Here is an 18,162-nt window from a genome sequence, read left to right as displayed (position 1 = left end):
GCATTTTTCTCTATATGTATATAGTGGCAGTTTTCCCTATTTGGCTATAGAGAAACCTTGTAAACACTCTAGAAGTCACAATGTTTGGCCAATCATCATGAAAGTTGGTCAAAACATTGGTTTTATTGATATCTCGGACAAGTGTGAAAATGGTCGGGATCGGTGAAAAAACATGGCCGCCAGTTGGCTGGGCATTTTTCTCTATATGTATATAGTGAAAACATGTGAACACAGTATAAGTCACATTTTTGGCCCAATTTTCATGAAATTTGCTCAGAACATTTGTTTCCTTGATACGAGAGTTGAGTTCAAAAATGGTTCCGGTCAGTTGAATAACATGGCTGCTGGGAGTGGGGCAGTTTTCTCATTACCCCCCCCCCCCCCCCCAACCCTTTCGAAGAAGAGGGGGTATATTTTTTTGCTCATGTCGGTCCGTTCGTTCACCAGATGGTTTCCGGATGATAACTCAAGAGCGCTTATGCCAAGGATCATGAAACTTAATGGGTACATTGATCATGACTCGCAGATGACCCCTATTGATTTTCAGGTCACTAGGTCAAAGGTCAAGGTCACGATGACTGGAAATAATAAAATGGTTTCCGCATGATAACTCAAGAACGCTTATGCCTAGGATCATGAAACTTCATAGATACATTGATCATGACACGCAGATGACCCCTATTGATTTTCAGGTCACTAGGTCAAAGGTCAAGGTCACGGTGACCCAAAGCAGTAAAATGATTTCCGGATGATAACTCAAGAACTCTATGCCTAGGATCATGAAACTTCATAGATACATTGATCATGACTCGTAGATGACCCCTATTGATTTTCAGGTCACTAGGTCAAAGGTCAAGGTCACGGTGACCCGAAATAGTAAAATGGTTTCCAGATGATAACTCAAGAACGCTTATGCCTAGGATCATGAAACTTCATAGGTACAGTGATCATGACTTGAAGATGACCCCTATTGATTTTCAGGTCACTAGGTCAAAGGTCAAGGTCACGGTGACCCAAAGCAGTAAAATGGTTTCCGGATGATAACTCAAGAACGCTTATGCCTAGGTTCATGAAACTTCATAGGTTTATTGATCATGACTTGCAGATGACCCCTATTGATTATCAGGTCACTAGGTCAAAGGTCAAGGTTACAGTGCCAAAAAACGTATTCACACAATGGCTGTCAAGGTCACGGTGACTCGACTTAGAAAAATGGTTTCCGGATGATAACTCAAGAATGCTTACGCCTAGGATCATAAAACTTCATAGGTACATTGAGCATGACTCGCAGATGAAATAATGATGAAACTTGACCAGGATGTCTGTCTGGACTATATCTAAGTCAATTTTGACATTTGGTAAAGATTAAATGAACCGACTCCTCTCAGGTGAGCGAACAAGGGCCATCTTGGCCCTCTTGTTTATTTTATTGCAGCTGCTGCAAGAACACATTCTTCTTTAATGATTGGGCTGCCATTCTGATGCCTTTGTCCATCAATCTACTTGGTGTGCAAACTTGTTTGAGCTTGCTGCATTTAAAGTGACCATGTAAAATGGCCAACTTACTAGAACCTTTTATGCATTAAAATCTGCAGTGAAGACATGATTCAACATATCAGCAATAGTTGTATCCTGGATTGAATAAGGTAATCTGCTGGTACAAACATAGCTGTCCATTTGAAAACCTTTCATATACCATATCAACTGTTATTATTTGAATAAAACTCTGGTTGGTGGATAAAACAGGTCAGATTTGTTTGTACGGAGGAATAGCAGGATTTCCCAAAGTCGACCGCAACCGGATAAGGCTGTTACATTGATTGGGTGTTTGACTCACTCGAGTACTAGTGCTTATGGGAAGCTTTTAGGGTACTATGTTGTCGGTTGTAAGTCAGTGCGGTAGTGTGTGCCTCTCCTCCAAAAATGAAACTCTACAGGAATCTGTTGATCAAAGGTGACCCCCATTCAAACTTTATCAAATCATTCTGGTTTGTTGAATACATAGGCCAACAAAGCTAAAACTATATTTTAAACATGAAAACATAAATAATATTTGAAATCACAGGGGTGAGGATTTAATAGTTGGTGTGTTTATTTAACTAGTGGTCCTCTAAGTTTGTTAAAATTGTACCATATACCCTTGTAACACAACTGAACTCTTGTTCTTGCAATTAATTATTTTCAAACACCCTATGTAAAGTTTCATCAGCATTAATGTTTATCTTGAGCCACTTCACCCGAAAATGGGTCTTATGCCATGTTTGTGCAGTCTTGTCAGGAGCTACCTTTTGGGCTTTAAAGTCACACAAGGCTTCCTGGTCTCATAGGTTAGCTCCGAACCAGACTGTGAAGATGCGTAGGCTGGTGTGGAGCTAAACTTGATGCATAGGTCTTAAGACCAATTTGTGTGGCTTATACAATCAAAATAGAGGTGCAAGCTCAGTATGTCTCATAACCTGCAGTATTTGGATATTTTAAGCATAGTGGCATAGTTGTAAAATGGAAGGCAATATGCTTCTTGCGTACTAAAATGAACAGAACAGAACAGAAAATGAGGAATACTCATGTCCAACAATCATTTAATGGCAATATGCTTCTTGCTTTACTCAAATGAGGAAATCTCATGTCACACAATCATTAAATGGCAATATGCTTCTTGCTTTACTCAAATGAGGAGCTCTCATGACCAACAATCATGTAATGGCAATATGCTAATTGCTTTACTCAAATGAGAAACTATAATGTCCAACAATCATTTAAAGGCGACCAACAATCATTTAATGGCAATATGCTTCTTGCTTTACTCAAAGGAGGGACACTCGTGACCAACAATCATTTAATGGCAATATGCTTCTTGCTTTATTCAAATTGCTTTACTCAAATGAGGAACTCTAATGTCCAACAATCATTTAAAGGCCAAATGGTTCTTGCTTTACTCAAATGAGGAACACTCCATACCAACAATCATTTAATGGCAATATGCTTCTTGCTTTACTCAAATGAGGAACACTCAATACCAACAATCATTTAATGGCAATATGCTTCTTGCTTTACTTGAATGAGGAAATCTCATGTCACACAATCATTTAATGGCAATATGCTTCTTGCTTTACTCAAATGAGGAACTCTCATGACCACTCATGACCAACAATCATTTAAAGGCAATATGTTTCTTGTTTTACTCAAATGAGGAACACTCATGACCAACAATCATTTAATGGCAATATGCTTCTTGCTTTACTCAAAGGAGGGACACTCATGACCAACAATCATTTAATGGTAATATGCTTCTTGCTTTATTCAAATTGCTTTACTCAAATGAGAAACTCTCATGTCGAACAATCATTTAATGGCAATATGCTTCTTGCTTTACTCAAATGAGGAACACTCAAACACCAGCAATCATTTAATGGCAATGTGCTTCTTGCTTTACTCAAATAAGGAACTCTCATGACAAACAATCATGTAAGGGCAATATGCTTCTTGCTTTACTCAAATGAGAAACTCTCATGTCGAACAATCATTTAATGGCAATATGCTTCTTGCTTTACTCAAATGAGGAACACTCAATACCAGCAATCATTTAATGGCAATGTGCTTCTTGCTTTACTCAAATGAGAAACTCTCATTACCAACAATCATTTAATGGCAATATGCTTCTTGCTTTACTCAAATGAGAAACTCTCATGTCGAACAATCATTTAATGGCAATATGCTTCTTGCTTTACTCAAATGAGGAACACTCAATACCAGCAATCATTTAATGGCAATGTGCTACTTGCTTTACTCAAATGAGGAACTCTCATTACCAACAATCATTTAATGGCAATATGCTTCTTGCTTTACTCAAATGAGAAACTCTCATGTCGAACAATCATTTAATGGCAATATGCTTCTTGCTTTACTCAAATGAGGTACACTCCATAGCAACAATCATTTAATGGCAATATGCTTCTTGCTTTACTCAAATGAGGAACACTCAATACCAGCAATCATTTAATGGCAATATGCTTCTTGCTTTACTTGAATGAGGAAATCTCATGTCACACAATCATTTAATGGCAATATGAATCTTGCTTTACTCAAATGAGGAACTCTCATGACCAACAATCATTTAAAGGCAATATGTTTCTTGCTTTACTCAAATGAGGAACACTCATGACCAACAATCATTTAATGGCAATATGCTTCTTGCTTTACTCAAAGGAGGGACACTCATGACCAACAATCATTTAATGGTAATATGCTTCTTGCTTTATTCAAATTGCTTTACTCAAATGAGAAACTCTCATGTCGAACAATCATTTAATGGCAATATGTTTCTTGCTTTACTCAAATGAGGAACACTCAATACCAGCAATCATTTAATGGCAATGTGCTTCTTGCTTTACTCAAATGAGGAACTCTCATGACAAACAATCATGTAAGGGCAATATGCTTCTTGCTTTACTCAAATGAGAAACTCTCATTACCAACAATCATTTAATGGCAATATGCTTCTTGCTTTACTCAAATGAGAAACTCTCATGTCGAACAATCATTTAAGGTAGCGCACCTCTAATGATTTCCCGCGATTTCTTCAAAGGTTGAAGAGCCTACTATTAGGTGCCGTAGCCTAGTGGTTAAGGCGATAGACTAGAAATCTTTTGGGATATTCCCGCGCAGGTTCGAATCCTGCCGACGACGTATACTTTTTTGCGACGCGTTTTATTTATTTTCTAACGTAATTTGATTTAATATGGCATATAAGCTATATTTATTATTAAATATGTTGCAATTTTTATGCACATTTTTCAATTATTAAAATTAAAACAACGTTATGGCGAAATTGGGTGATTTACTGTTGAAAATACGAACCATGCATGTTGCATTTTTATTTTTATTTCAAAAAGTAAACGGTAAATCTGTTTAGTTCTTGGTATTGTTGCTGTTTATAGTGTTTCTATAAAAACTAAGTTTAAAATATGACTTAAATGATACTATTTTGAATTTTATGACACTTTGTTTTTAACCGACCCAATTTTTACTTGGCTGAAATCACTTACATTTCATGGCGCTCTTCCATAGATAAAAATTTGTAAAAAATAAATGTCTGTAAAAGAATACTTATTTCATCTTGTTTAAACTTTAAAAACCTTTACAGCATCTGTACACACCAACTGCATGCCCATATTTGGAAATTTGAATGAATTATGGAACTTTTATATACCCCAGGGGTGAAAATAAACTGGACAAAAGCCGAGCGTGGGGGTGGTTTTGAAAAAATCGGTATATTTTTTTAAAAAGCATGGAAAGCCTACCTACAAATTTGCATGTAGTTCAGTGAAATGATGCTGATTAAGAAAATAATTAATTAGATTATATTTGGATATGTGCCCATTAGAGGTGCACTACCTTAATGGCAATATGCTTCTTGCTTTACTCAAATGAGGAACACTCAATACCAGCAATCATTTAATGGCAATGTGCTTCTTGCTTTACTCAAATGAGGAACTCTCATTACCAACAATCATTTAATGGCAATATGCTTCTTGCTTTACTCAAATGAGAAACTCTCATGTCGAACAATCATTTAATGGCAATATGCTTCTTGCTTTACTCAAATGAGGAACACTCAATACCAGCAATCATTTAATGGCAATGTGCTTCTTGCTTTACTCAAATGAGGAACTCTCGTGTCCAACAATCATGTAATTTCCATATGCTTTTTGCTTTTCTCAAAGGAAGAACACTCATGATCAATAATCATTTAATGGCAATATGCTTCTTGCTTTACTCTAATGAGGGACTCTCATAACCAACAATCATTTAATGGCAATATGCTTCTTGCTTTACTCAAATGAGGAACTCTCATGTCCAACAATCATTTAATGTTAACAAATTTCAAATATTCCATGATTATAATTATGAATAGTTATACTGAATTGATAAACATCTGTTGCTGACAATGATATAAGTAAACTAAAATTGAATATACAATATTGTGCAACTTAACAAAAATCTCACACAACAAAACTGAAAGACAAATATATGTAAAGATAGAATATAACATTAACATAAGCATAGAAGAACTCTTTCAATATATAAGACTATGATACATTTTTACTACAGAGTTGAATAAATCTAGTATGAGCTGCGTATAGATACAATCTGGTTAAACTATATTGACAATAATAACCACTTTCCACCAAAATGTTCATGAAATACATGTATAGTACATAACACACTGGCTTCATAGCACACAATTAATGTGTAACTTTTCATTAAGAAATTTTTAATAATACATCAAAAAACATATTATATTATATTTTTTTAACAGAACAGAAATCTAAACAAGAGCACCGCATAACGGGTGCCAACGCTCGGCTGTGGGTGCATTTTTGAATAAATGAAAGCTTGTCAGAATTTGTTGTTTTTTTAGAAGTCACAGTGACCTTGAAATTTGAGATAGTGACCCAAAAATGGGGGTGGCGTGTAGAACTCATCAAGGTGCATCTACATATGAAGTTTCAAAGTTGAAGGTGGATGCACTTTGATTTTAGAGCAAAATGTCTAAGTTTTAGCACGAAGCCGGCGGAAGGCGGACGACACGACGAGCTGGCTATGACAATACCTCGGGTTTTCTCCGAAAACAGCCAAACTAAAAAATTATGAAAAACGGTTTAACAATGTTAAGAAAATAAAAGCAGGGAAAGGTTTTACTGTGTTCATGATTTTAACAGTGACAAAAATTTAAATATCAATATTATCCAATAATAGCATGAATTGAGATGAATCTTTATGAGGCAGTAAAACAATGCCTGTTGTGTTAAAAGGCTGACTACACAAATGACATTTATACATAACACATGTAATGTGCAAATGATTGTTCCAAAATCCAACATGAGTGATCTCTTTATTTGAATATTTAATGATATAAATGAATATAATATCCATAAACAGTATATAGAGAGAAAAAACAACACGAAGTATACACTAAACAAAACATACAAGAAACAAGTCAATTTTAACATGCCACAATTAGTTTCATGTACACATTGATCATTTTATTTGAAATTGGAATGAGATTTTATTGCACAAACCCTGTCGTGTATATCACAATAGCAGGTAAACATCTGACAAGTTTTATCATAAATATTGCTTGCAAAAAAACTTATACCTTGCTGTTTTAATGAAAAGTTTTGTTTTTTTACATTATATTGTGTTTTGTGACACCCTTTGTATGAAAATATTTTCTTGTCTGACATGTTCCATATTGTGTGATTTCTGATTTTATTGCACTGATGTATTTGCTATTAACATGGCAAGCAATAAAGAAATGAAAATTTTATTACAATGACTATCTTAGCTTTGGTACAGAAATCAAGTTTAATCTTTGGAAATGTTTCCCACTAATGTATAATGTTAATGTGTTACTAGTATTTAAAATGAGTACTAACATCACAGGTTTTTTTATGTAACTATTCACCTGACTTAAAGGCATCAATCTATGCATAAAGAGAACATAAAAGTCAGTGTATATATATATATCATCAGTTTTTTTGTACTATGTGTACAAGACAGATTGTATATGATATACATTACCCTTACTATCTATGCTATGATTAACTGTTTTGAAAAATTTGTCATATAATTTATTTCTAACACACATCACATATTAAGTACGTTACAGAGTTAACAAACACAATATTGGCAATTATAACACTACTTTCTTATTCCCTTTCCGTATGACCTACGTCATACGAAAACAGTCCTTATGCCGTATGCTGTCATGCTATTCCAGTAACTACTCTAAGTTTTTGGACACTTACAAATACTAAACAAATTCATGTCCGAAAATTTAGATATGGAAAATATAAAAAAATTACAGGTGTTCGAAAATTATGAGACAAAAATTAAGTTTCCAAAAATCATAATTATGTTGAGATAAAAGCAACAAGTCAATCATTGCACAATACTTGTATTGTGATTTACTCTTCTTTTTCTACATTTTAATTAAATACATATTTACAGCTTTGCTAAGTCCTGCTTGAAATGATACAGAACAAAAACAAGTAAAAACATTAAACATACTGCTTCCGTAATAGGACGATATCATTTCATATGCTATTGAGTGAATCGATTGTTTTCTACTGGTATAAATGGTTATTCACCCAATTACGCAAATATTATGGTCATTGACCTCAGGCATGCATCTGTGCCAGGTTTAACAAGATGTGTTTGTGAAACACAATGTCCCCCTATATGATGTTTGACATTGAAGGATGACCTTGACCTTGTGAAGGATTACCTTGACCTTTCACCACTCAAAATGTGCAGCTCCATGAGATACACATGCATGCCAAATATCAAGTTGCTATCTTCAATATTGCAAAAGTATTCATAAAATAAGCGATTTGGGCCACATATATTTGACCTCTGACCTTGAAGGATGACCTTGACCTTGACCTTTCACCACTCGACCTTTCACCACTCAAAATGTGCAGCTCCATGAGATACACATGCATGCCAAATATCAAGTTGCTATCTTCAATATTGCAAAAGTATTCATAAAATAAGCGATTTGGGCCACATATATTTGACCTCTGACCTTGAAGGATGACCTTGACCTTGACCTTTCACCACTCAAAACGAGCAGCTCCATGAGATGCACATGCATGCCAAATATCAAGTTGCTATCTTCAATATTGCAAAAGTATTCATAAAATGAGCGATTTTGGCCACATATAATTGACCTCTGACCTTGAAGGATGACCTTGACCTTGACCTTTCACCACTCAAAATGTGCAGCTCCATGAGATACACATGCATGCCAAATATCAAGTTGCTATCTTCAATATTGCAAAAGTATTCATAAAATGAGCGATTTTGGCCACATATATTTGACCTCTGACCTTGAAGGATGACCTTGACCTTTCACCACTCAAAATGTGCAGCTTCATGAGATACACATGCATGCCAAATATGAAGTTGCTATCTTCAATATAGCAAAAGTTATTGCAAAATGTTAAAGTTGGCGCAAACAGACAGACAGACCAACAGACCAACAGACAGACAGGGCAAAAACAATATGTCCCCCACTACTATAGTGGGGGACATAATAACATTAATCTTGTAAAAATCCATGATTGAAGGGTCACAAGATAAGCGAAAACAGGGCCAAAATCTGGTTAAATTGCGCTGTAAATATTCTGTCCGAAAAATTTAGTGTCATTAATGATATACGAAAACCTGTATGTCCGAAAATAAAGAGTCACCAAAAATAATTATTTTTGCTAAAAAAGTGTTCCAGAAAATTAGAGTGTAAAAGAGTAATAGAGTAATAAAAGTTCTCTGTCCACTAATGAGTCCAAGAAACTGTGCTTGACTTTATAGCTGGCATGGTAGCTCATGACAAGACTGCACAAAAGCACGAGATTACACTAGCTAGATAGGTCATAGGACCCATTTTAAAATGATGCAAGTCATAAAATGTTAATTGATGAAGAATAATCCTACATCCCATAACAATTTTGCTTCACACAAAATTATACAAACTTTACTTTGAGAATTTCAACATAAATATCATACTGATGAACATTGTTTTTTTAGGACAAAGTGAAAACAACTTTTGTCAAACAATACTAAGAATGTATAAGGATAAAATGCAAAAACATAAGCACCAGAAATTAGTGGACAATCTAAATGATAAAAGAAACAATATTGACCATGAATCTCATTCTAACAAGAAAATATAAGCGAACATTTTTATATTACAAATTATGTTATTATGCAGTAACTGCAATGTACCCAAACATTTAGCAAATAATGATTTCATAATACACTACACTGTAACACAGAAATAGGAATGTCTTCAAATGGAAATGATAGTCATGTTTTCACAGTAAAAATATAGTAAATTGAATGCATTTTTTTTTTAATACAGCAAATGAACACAATATTTATGACATACTGTATATTTAGACAATGTACAATATATGTGTCTTCAGTTTCCAGGCACTTGCAACCATACGTCAAATGTGCAATTAAACATAACATTTAATTTCAATGACTGATTCGTTTTCATCAAAGATTTAACAACCGACACTTACTAAACCAAATTCGGCTAAAATCCAGTGGTTATTATTTGGAACCTACCAAATTAAGCCACTATGAGAGCTGTATACAAAAAGGGTGTAAAGTCCATTGTTTTATTAGTACATGTATACAATTTAGGCCATGTTTTCAATTTATTCAATTAAACAGATGCTGAAACTAGCATTCAATAATGAAGCGGTAATCAGTTTTGATTGCATGCATTGGAAGACAATCTCAACGAGCATTTAAAGTTATATTCTCCATATATAGTAAAGCCATAACCAAAACCACAGGGATAGTGCAAATGTTATTGTGTACAAGGAAAATGACAGTTATTTTTATATGATATTTTACTATCCTTAATCCTAAAACCTTGATTGTATTAAAGGGGCCTTTTCACAGATTTTGGCATGTTTTGAAGTTTGTCATTAAATGCTTTATATTGATAAATGTAAACATAATTTTTTTTAAAGCTCCAGCAAAAAATCAAAAATAAAATTTAAAAAAAGGAAAAAAAAGCAGCCTGCTGCAGGGCTCGAACCAGTGAACCCCGGAATCCTGAAGTAAAAACGCATTAGCCAACTGAGCTATCTTGCCAAGCATACATAAGATGCTTATTTTATACGTTATATAAGCAATCTTCATAGTTTCACAAATTTAAACTTTATAATTTTTAGGTTTTTAAATCGTCAAAAGATGCATATAATGGCTATATTAGACCATGGCAAATGTTCAGTTATACTGTTTCTTCACAAAAATCATAACTAAAACGAAAATTTGCGAATCTGAAACAACTTTTTTCAATTTTGTCAATTTACCAAACCGTGAAAAGATCCCTTTAACAGCTAAAATTAAACAATACATGTACAGCAGTATACACATTTATCTTGAGAAAGCTCATGCACACAACCATTACTTCTTATCTATACATTTCATAAATATCTTGACTTTGCATTTACCAAACAAGAGGCCCATGAGGGCCTGAATTGCTCTACTGCTATAAACACTATGCAAGTTTGGAAAGAATAAGAGGGAAACTGTGTACTTAATCGCGCAAACAAGGAGAATTTTCTCAAATTCAAGGGGAGATTATTGTGTACTTATTTCTCTGATACTGCTCATATTCAATAGGGTTCAAGTCCTCATTGATATAAAGATACTGTGCAAATATGGAAATAATTGGATGAAAACTGTGGAATTAATTGCGTAAACAAGCAGGATTTCAAAATTTTCTCATATTCAAGGGGAAGTTATGCTGGACTTATTGCTGTGATATTGCTCTTTTTAAACAAGGGCTGTATGTTAAACATGCCCCATATGGGCTGTCAGTTGTAGTGGCAGCATTGTATGAATACGTTTATTGTCACTGTGACCTTGACCTTTGACCTAGTGACCTGAAAATTAATAGGGGTCATCTGCCAGTCATGATCAATGTACCTATAAAGTTTCATGATCCTAACCTTATTATTCTTGAGTTATCATCCGGAAACCATTTCACTGTTTTGAGTCACTGTGATTGACGTTTGACCTGAAAATTAATAGGGGTCATATGCCAGTCATGATCAATGTACCTATGAAGTTTCATGATCCTAGGCGTAAGCATTCTTGAGTTCTCATCCAGAAACCCTTTTACTGTTTCGAGTCACTGACCTTTACCTTTGACCTTGTGACCTGAAAATCAATAGGGGTCAACTGCAAGTCATGATAAATGTAACTATGAAGTTTCATGATCCTAGTCCCTAAGCATTGTTGAGTTATCATCCGGAAACCATTTTACTATTTCGAGTCACTGTGACCTTGACCTTTGACCCAGTAACCTGAAAATCAATAGGGTTCGAGTCCTCATTAATATAAAGACACTGAACAAGTTTGAACAGAATCGGATGAAAACTGTGGACTTCATCGGATAAACAAGAAAAAGTAACAATTTTACTATTTGGAGTCACTGTGACCATGACCTTTGACCCAGTAACCTGAAAATCAATAGGGTTCGAGTCCTCATTAATATAAAGACACTGAACAAGTTTCAAAAGACTTGGATGAAAACTGTGGACTTCATCGGATAAACAAGAAAAAGTAACCATTTTACTATTTCGAGTCACTGTTGCCTTGACCTTTGACCTAGTGACCTGAAAAACAATAGGGGTCATAAGCCAGTCAGGATCAATGTGCCTATGAAGTTTCATGATCCTAGGCCTAAGCATTCTTGAGTTAACATCTGGAAACCATTTTACTATTTCGAGTCACTGTGACCTTGACCTTTGACCCAGTGACCTGAAAATCAATAGGGTTCGAGTCCTCATTAATATAAAGACGCTGAACAAGTTTGAAAAGAATCAGATGAAAACTGTGGACTTTATCGGATAAACAGGAAAAAGTAACCATTTTACTATTTATGGTCACTGTGACCTTGACCTTTGACCTAGTGACCTGAAAATAAAAAGGGGTCATCAGCCAGTCATGATCAATGGACCTATGAAGTTTCATGATCCTAGGCCAAAGCATTCTTGAGTTATCATCCGGAAACCATTTTACTATTTCGAGTCACTGTGACCTTGACCTTTGACCCAGTGACCTGAAAATCAATAGGGTTCAAGTCCTCATTAATATAAAGACACTGAACAAGTTTGAAAAGAATCGGATGAAAACTGTGGACGTTATCGGATAAACAAGAAAAGTCTAACGCATGCACACACACACAGACACCATGCCATCCCATAAGCTCTTCTGCCTTTGGCAGTAGAGCTAAAAAATGTTCTAGCCAAATTTTACGAAAATCCTTAAAGTGACACAACAAAGGTGATGCAAAAAAGACCAGCAAAAATACTCAACATTTTCATCTTGGCGGTGTGATTGAACTTGAGTTTGTGTGAACTGTATGCCTTGTTTCTTAATAACCTAAACATGGGAGCCAGATTTTATGTCAATCCCTTTAACATGTATACAATGTAGTTACCAATAATCAGAGGGTCAATTGGCATTTCTATACATTTCCCGCTTAACAGCAGGTAACTTACAATTGAATAAAAAAATATTTCTATTTTTATAAAGCTTACAAGAGACTGTATTTTGAAATAAACTTGTACCTATTTTTTTTAAGTATTTATAATCAAGGACATTTAAAGAAAAATTATCAATAACATACAAACAAATAAATACTGGCTTGGAGTATTCTGCTGAGCATTGTGTCCATATGTTAACATTTTAGCAGTGCAAAGATCTCTATTGCTGTACAAATCTGTTGCGTAGCCAGCTAAATATTTTGCTTAGGTCTGAGATATTTCACTATCAGTAAACCCCAAAGGTGCCAAGCGCATGAACTTTGTTTGGTACGCGAACTAAAATAAATATTGATAGAGCACCATCTAGGTAAAGTAGTGTTCAGCAAAGATGATCACTATTAATTGGCAAATCAGGACATAATTGTTATATCCTATGGGGATAAATAACTGTGTTATGATAGAGTACTCCTTCTAGAGCACATTCGTAACTGTATGTTTACTATAACAAGCTAATAATCAAACCAAACTATATTACAGATCATCTGTTGAGGTTGACATATGAAAAAGAATGTACTTTGAGTAATTTTAATATGAACAAAAATTTGAACTATAATGGAACTTCTTAATGGTCATATGTCAAGTGTGATATGTCGAGAACTTTAACATTAGACGCTAAAGGTCAAGCCTTGAAAGTTATTTGTCAATGTTGAACATCGAAGACTAGATGTTCAAGTTGTATATGTCAAAGTTAGAACTTAATGTTGAAAGTTATAAGCTGATTCTTACATGGTTATTAAACATTCAAAATCTTGCATGTGGTTTTGCTTAGTTACATAATCTGTGAAGATGAATCTGTTTTAGCATCAAATATGGTTACTTAGTATCTTCTTCTATTGAAAGTTCTCCATAGTTACTTAAAAATAAATAATTATATCGATTAAAATGCTCATGATTAAGTTATGAAGCGAATATAGAAAGTTACAAATATTTTAATATACATTAAACAGGTAAACATTTAATTCTCAAAAATACTGAATTACAATAAGAGAATAAACCTCTTAAAAAAACACACCCTGTACAAAAAATACAACCACAAGTCATGAATAGATTACATTTCATAACCCCAAAACCCTAAAACCAACAAGAACTTAAGGTTTAAGTGAGATTGCAAATGACATCAAGAATACACTTACTAAATTGTCATAAATCACAAAAAACATGACAATAATTATTCCAACAATCTGTACATTACCCCTATTTTTGGGATATAAAATAAACATTTGGACCTAATAAATATTAACATTATATCATGTGCCATAAAATTAAGTTACCAAGCTATCACCTGGTGATGTTGGTAACTTGCAACCATACATGTATACTTATGAACATGCCAATACTTATGCTAAATATAGTATTTCGATACCAACACAATACCACAACAAACATATGAAGAAAACTGTAAAATGAACACATGGGAAATTTACCATCAATGCAATTGGTATATAACAACATTCATCGTTATGCATGACAAACATAAAAAAATATTAAGGATATTTTCATATACAAATTTTACTATGATGTCTTCATCTTGGCAAAAGTATCATTCAAATCAAAACAGCTTATTTGCAATGTAACATTTTTATGCAATTAACCATATCAGGACTTCTAAAAAGTACTAAAGGGACAAAATTGTCACAAAACCAGGTTTTCAGTTGAAAGGGTCTGATAAAGGGAGACAATTCAAAATGTGTATTGTTAACCCCCTTTTGAAAAATTGATCTTGATTTCAATTAGAAAACAAGGGCTGATTGTAAAACATGCATGCCCCCCCCCCCTCCCCATATGGGCTGTCAGTTGTAGTGGAATCCATTTTGTGAATACGTTTTTGTCACTGTGACCTTGACCTTTGACCTAGTGACCTGAAAATCAATAGGGGTCACCTGCCAGTCATGATCAATGTACCTATGAAGTTTCATGATCCTAGGCCTATATATTCTTAAGTTATCATCCAGAAACCATTTTACTGCTTCGAGTCACTGTGACCTTGACCTTTGACCTAGTGACCTGAAAATTGATAGGGGTCATCTGCCAGTCATGATCTCATGATCCTAGACGTAAGCATTCTTGAGTTATCATCCGGAAACCATTTTACTGTTTTGAGTCACTTTGACCTTGACGTTTAACCTAGTGACCTGAAAATCAAGAGGGGTCATCTGCTAGTCATGATCTCATGATCCTAGACGTAAGCATTCTTGAGTTATCATCCGGAAACCATTTTACTGTTTCAAGTCACTGTGACCTTGACCTTTGACCTAGTGACCTGAAAATCAAGAGGGGTCATCTACCAGTCATGATCTCATGATCCTAGACGTAAGCATTCTTGAGTTATCATCCGAAAACCATTTTACTGTTTTGAGTCACTTTGACCTTGACGTTTAACCTAGTGACCTGAAAATCAAGAGGGGTCATCTGCCAGTCATGATCAATGTTCCTATGAAGTTTCATGATCCTAGGTGTAAGCATTCTTGAGTTATAATCTGGAATTCATTGTACTGTTTCGAGTCACTGTGACCTTGACCTTTGACCTAGTGACCTCAAATCAATAGGGGTCATCTGCCAGTCATGATCAATGTACCTATGAAGTTTTATGATCCTAGGCTTAAGCATTCTTGAGTTATCATTCGGAAACCATTTTACTATTTCAAGTCACTGTGACCTTGACCTTTGACATAGTGACATGAAAATCAATAGAGGACATCTGCCAGTTATGATTAATGTACCTATGAAGTTTCATGATCCTAGGCCTAAGCGTTCTTGAGTTATCATCCTTTCATAGTTACATAGGTGTTTCAAAATCAATCTATTTTTAGTTGTGGCGACCTTGACCTTGGAGATATTGACGTAATTCTTTCGTGCGACACACCGTCCAATAATGGTGAACAAACATGCCAAATGATTTTAAAATGTCACAATGAATGACATAGTAATGGCCCAGACAAGCTCATTTATGGCCATTTTTGACCTTCAAACTCAAATAAAATTGTGACCTTGACCTTGGAGATATCAGCGTGATTCTTTCGTGGGACATACCATCTAATGATGGTGAACAAATGTGCCAAATGATTTTAAAATCTCACTATGAATCACAAAGTAATGGCCCGGACAAGCTCATTTATGGCCATTTTTTACCTTCAAACTCAAATTGTAACCTTGACCTTGGAGATATCGAAGTAATTCTTTCGCGCGACACACCGTCTAATGATGGTTAACAAATGTGTCAAATGATTTTAAAATCTGACAATGAACGACGGAGTTATGGCCCGGACAAGCTTGTTCCGCCCGCCCGCCGACATTCGCCAATCTAATAACCAGTTTTTTTCTTCGAAAAACCGGGTTAAAAATATCATATGTAAATGGTCAGGCTAAAAAGCGGTGCATTCTGAATGATATAATCTTGGACCAGAATTTCCACCTAGACCAGATTTTTGTTAACTAGAACATCCTTTAAAAGGAAAATTCCATAAAAGGAGACATTGTTGCCCCTGTCTTATCTGGGCCAATACTTTATTCAAATGCATTAAGCCTGGTTTTCCCGCAAACTGGCTCATTTCTTTAGTCAGTACAAGAGTTAGAAGCTCAATTCTCAATTGACAGTCAAATGCAAGTGGAGTTACAAGTGTTTCTTGCACAACAAAGGAATTGAACCAACAACCTTCTAGAATATATTTTAACAAGATATGTGTTTGTCAGAAACACTATGTCCCCTTTTGCGCCGCTTTGAAACTATATATTTGACCTTTGACCTTGAAGGATGACCTTGACCTTGACCTTTCACCACTCAAAATGTGCAGCTCCATGAGATACACGTGCATGCCAAATATCAAGTTGCTATATTCAATATAGCAAAAGTTATTGCAAAATGTTAAAGTTGGCGCAAACCAACCAACCAACAGACAGGGCAAAAACAATATGTCCCCCACTATAGTGGTCGGGGACATAAAAAGAGCACCGCATAACGGGTGCCAACGCTCGGCTGCAGGTGCATTTTTGAATAAATGAAAGCTTTTAGAATATTTTTTTTTAGGGTTACTGTGACCTTGACCTTTGACCTAGTGACCCAAAAAGGGGTGTGGCGTGTAAAACCCATCAAGGTGTATTTACATATGAAGTTTCAAAGTTGAAGGTGGTAGCCCTTCGATTTTAGAGACAAATGTCAAGGTTTTAGCATGATGCGGACGGCGGACGACGAGCTGGCTATGACAATACCTCTGGTTTCCTCCGAAACAGCCAAGCTAAAAGTTATCAATATGCTTCATTATTGTTCACATATATATAATACTATTGTTACTCCTTTTTAATGGTGACTTTTATATACAAACTTTTAAAGGCAATAAGTTCTTTATAGCTTGTTATAGGCTTCATACAAGTTCTCACTTCAACATAGATCCAGACAGTTCCAAACTATATGTAAAACAGTATCAAAAACAGTCAATCATCTGACAGCAGGAAGAATCACATCCCTGGTTGCTGTTTTGGGGTAGTGACCGGACTGCTAAGGTAGGGACAGTCCCCATGTAGGTGGGTGCCCCTGCATTCCACGGTGGGTACGTGGCCCGAGTCCCACATGCCCTGACCACATTGGGAACACAGGCCGTGAAGTGTACACGGGATCACCGGACGTCTCCGGTACTCGTGGAGCAACCCTCGAGCCTTGACAAAACGGAAACAGCTCTCAAATGTAAGACAATTACAACTTGTGTATGATTTGCTTTTAAAAAAGGCTCAGAAAACAACAAATTGATTAATAATCTTATTGGATTGACAAAATTTGACAGTCTTATTCTTAAAATATGTGAGCTTAACCAAAATAATAGGAAAGAGAACTCTGCTTTTAAAGTCAGACGCACACAAAAATGGTTTTGTTTTACAAATTTTAGTCACGCTAAAAGGGCTTCAAACAATATTTCAGTCCATTTTTAAGCATTTAAGGCATGATAGCTGATAAAACTAAATAAATGACACTACATATTGTTGACAACTTTGATATTTGAAAATACTTTGTATCATGTTTAAACCAGAAAGA

At 35.2% G+C, this 18,162-nt stretch overlaps 1 protein-coding gene across 1 annotated transcript in view; it reads right to left on the bottom strand.

Annotated features, from left to right (window-relative positions):
* Nucleotides 1-5,732: 5,732 nt before the first annotated feature.
* Nucleotides 5,733-18,162, bottom strand: part of LOC127865768 (TBC1 domain family member 16-like) — a 52,733-nt gene continuing 40,303 nt past the window's right edge. The window contains exon 11 of the mRNA XM_052405720.1: nt 5,733-17,789. Coding sequence (XP_052261680.1) covers nt 17,592-17,789 — 198 coding nt within the window. The 3' untranslated portion in view covers nt 5,733-17,591. The remainder of the gene's footprint in view (nt 17,790-18,162) is intronic.

This window comes from Dreissena polymorpha, chromosome 2 (genome assembly GCF_020536995.1).
Source record: "Dreissena polymorpha isolate Duluth1 chromosome 2, UMN_Dpol_1.0, whole genome shotgun sequence".
Classification (NCBI taxonomy): Eukaryota; Metazoa; Mollusca; class Bivalvia; order Myida; family Dreissenidae; genus Dreissena; species Dreissena polymorpha.
The sequence above is the reverse complement of the archived record's forward strand: the minus strand, read 5'-3'. Positions and strand labels throughout refer to the sequence as shown.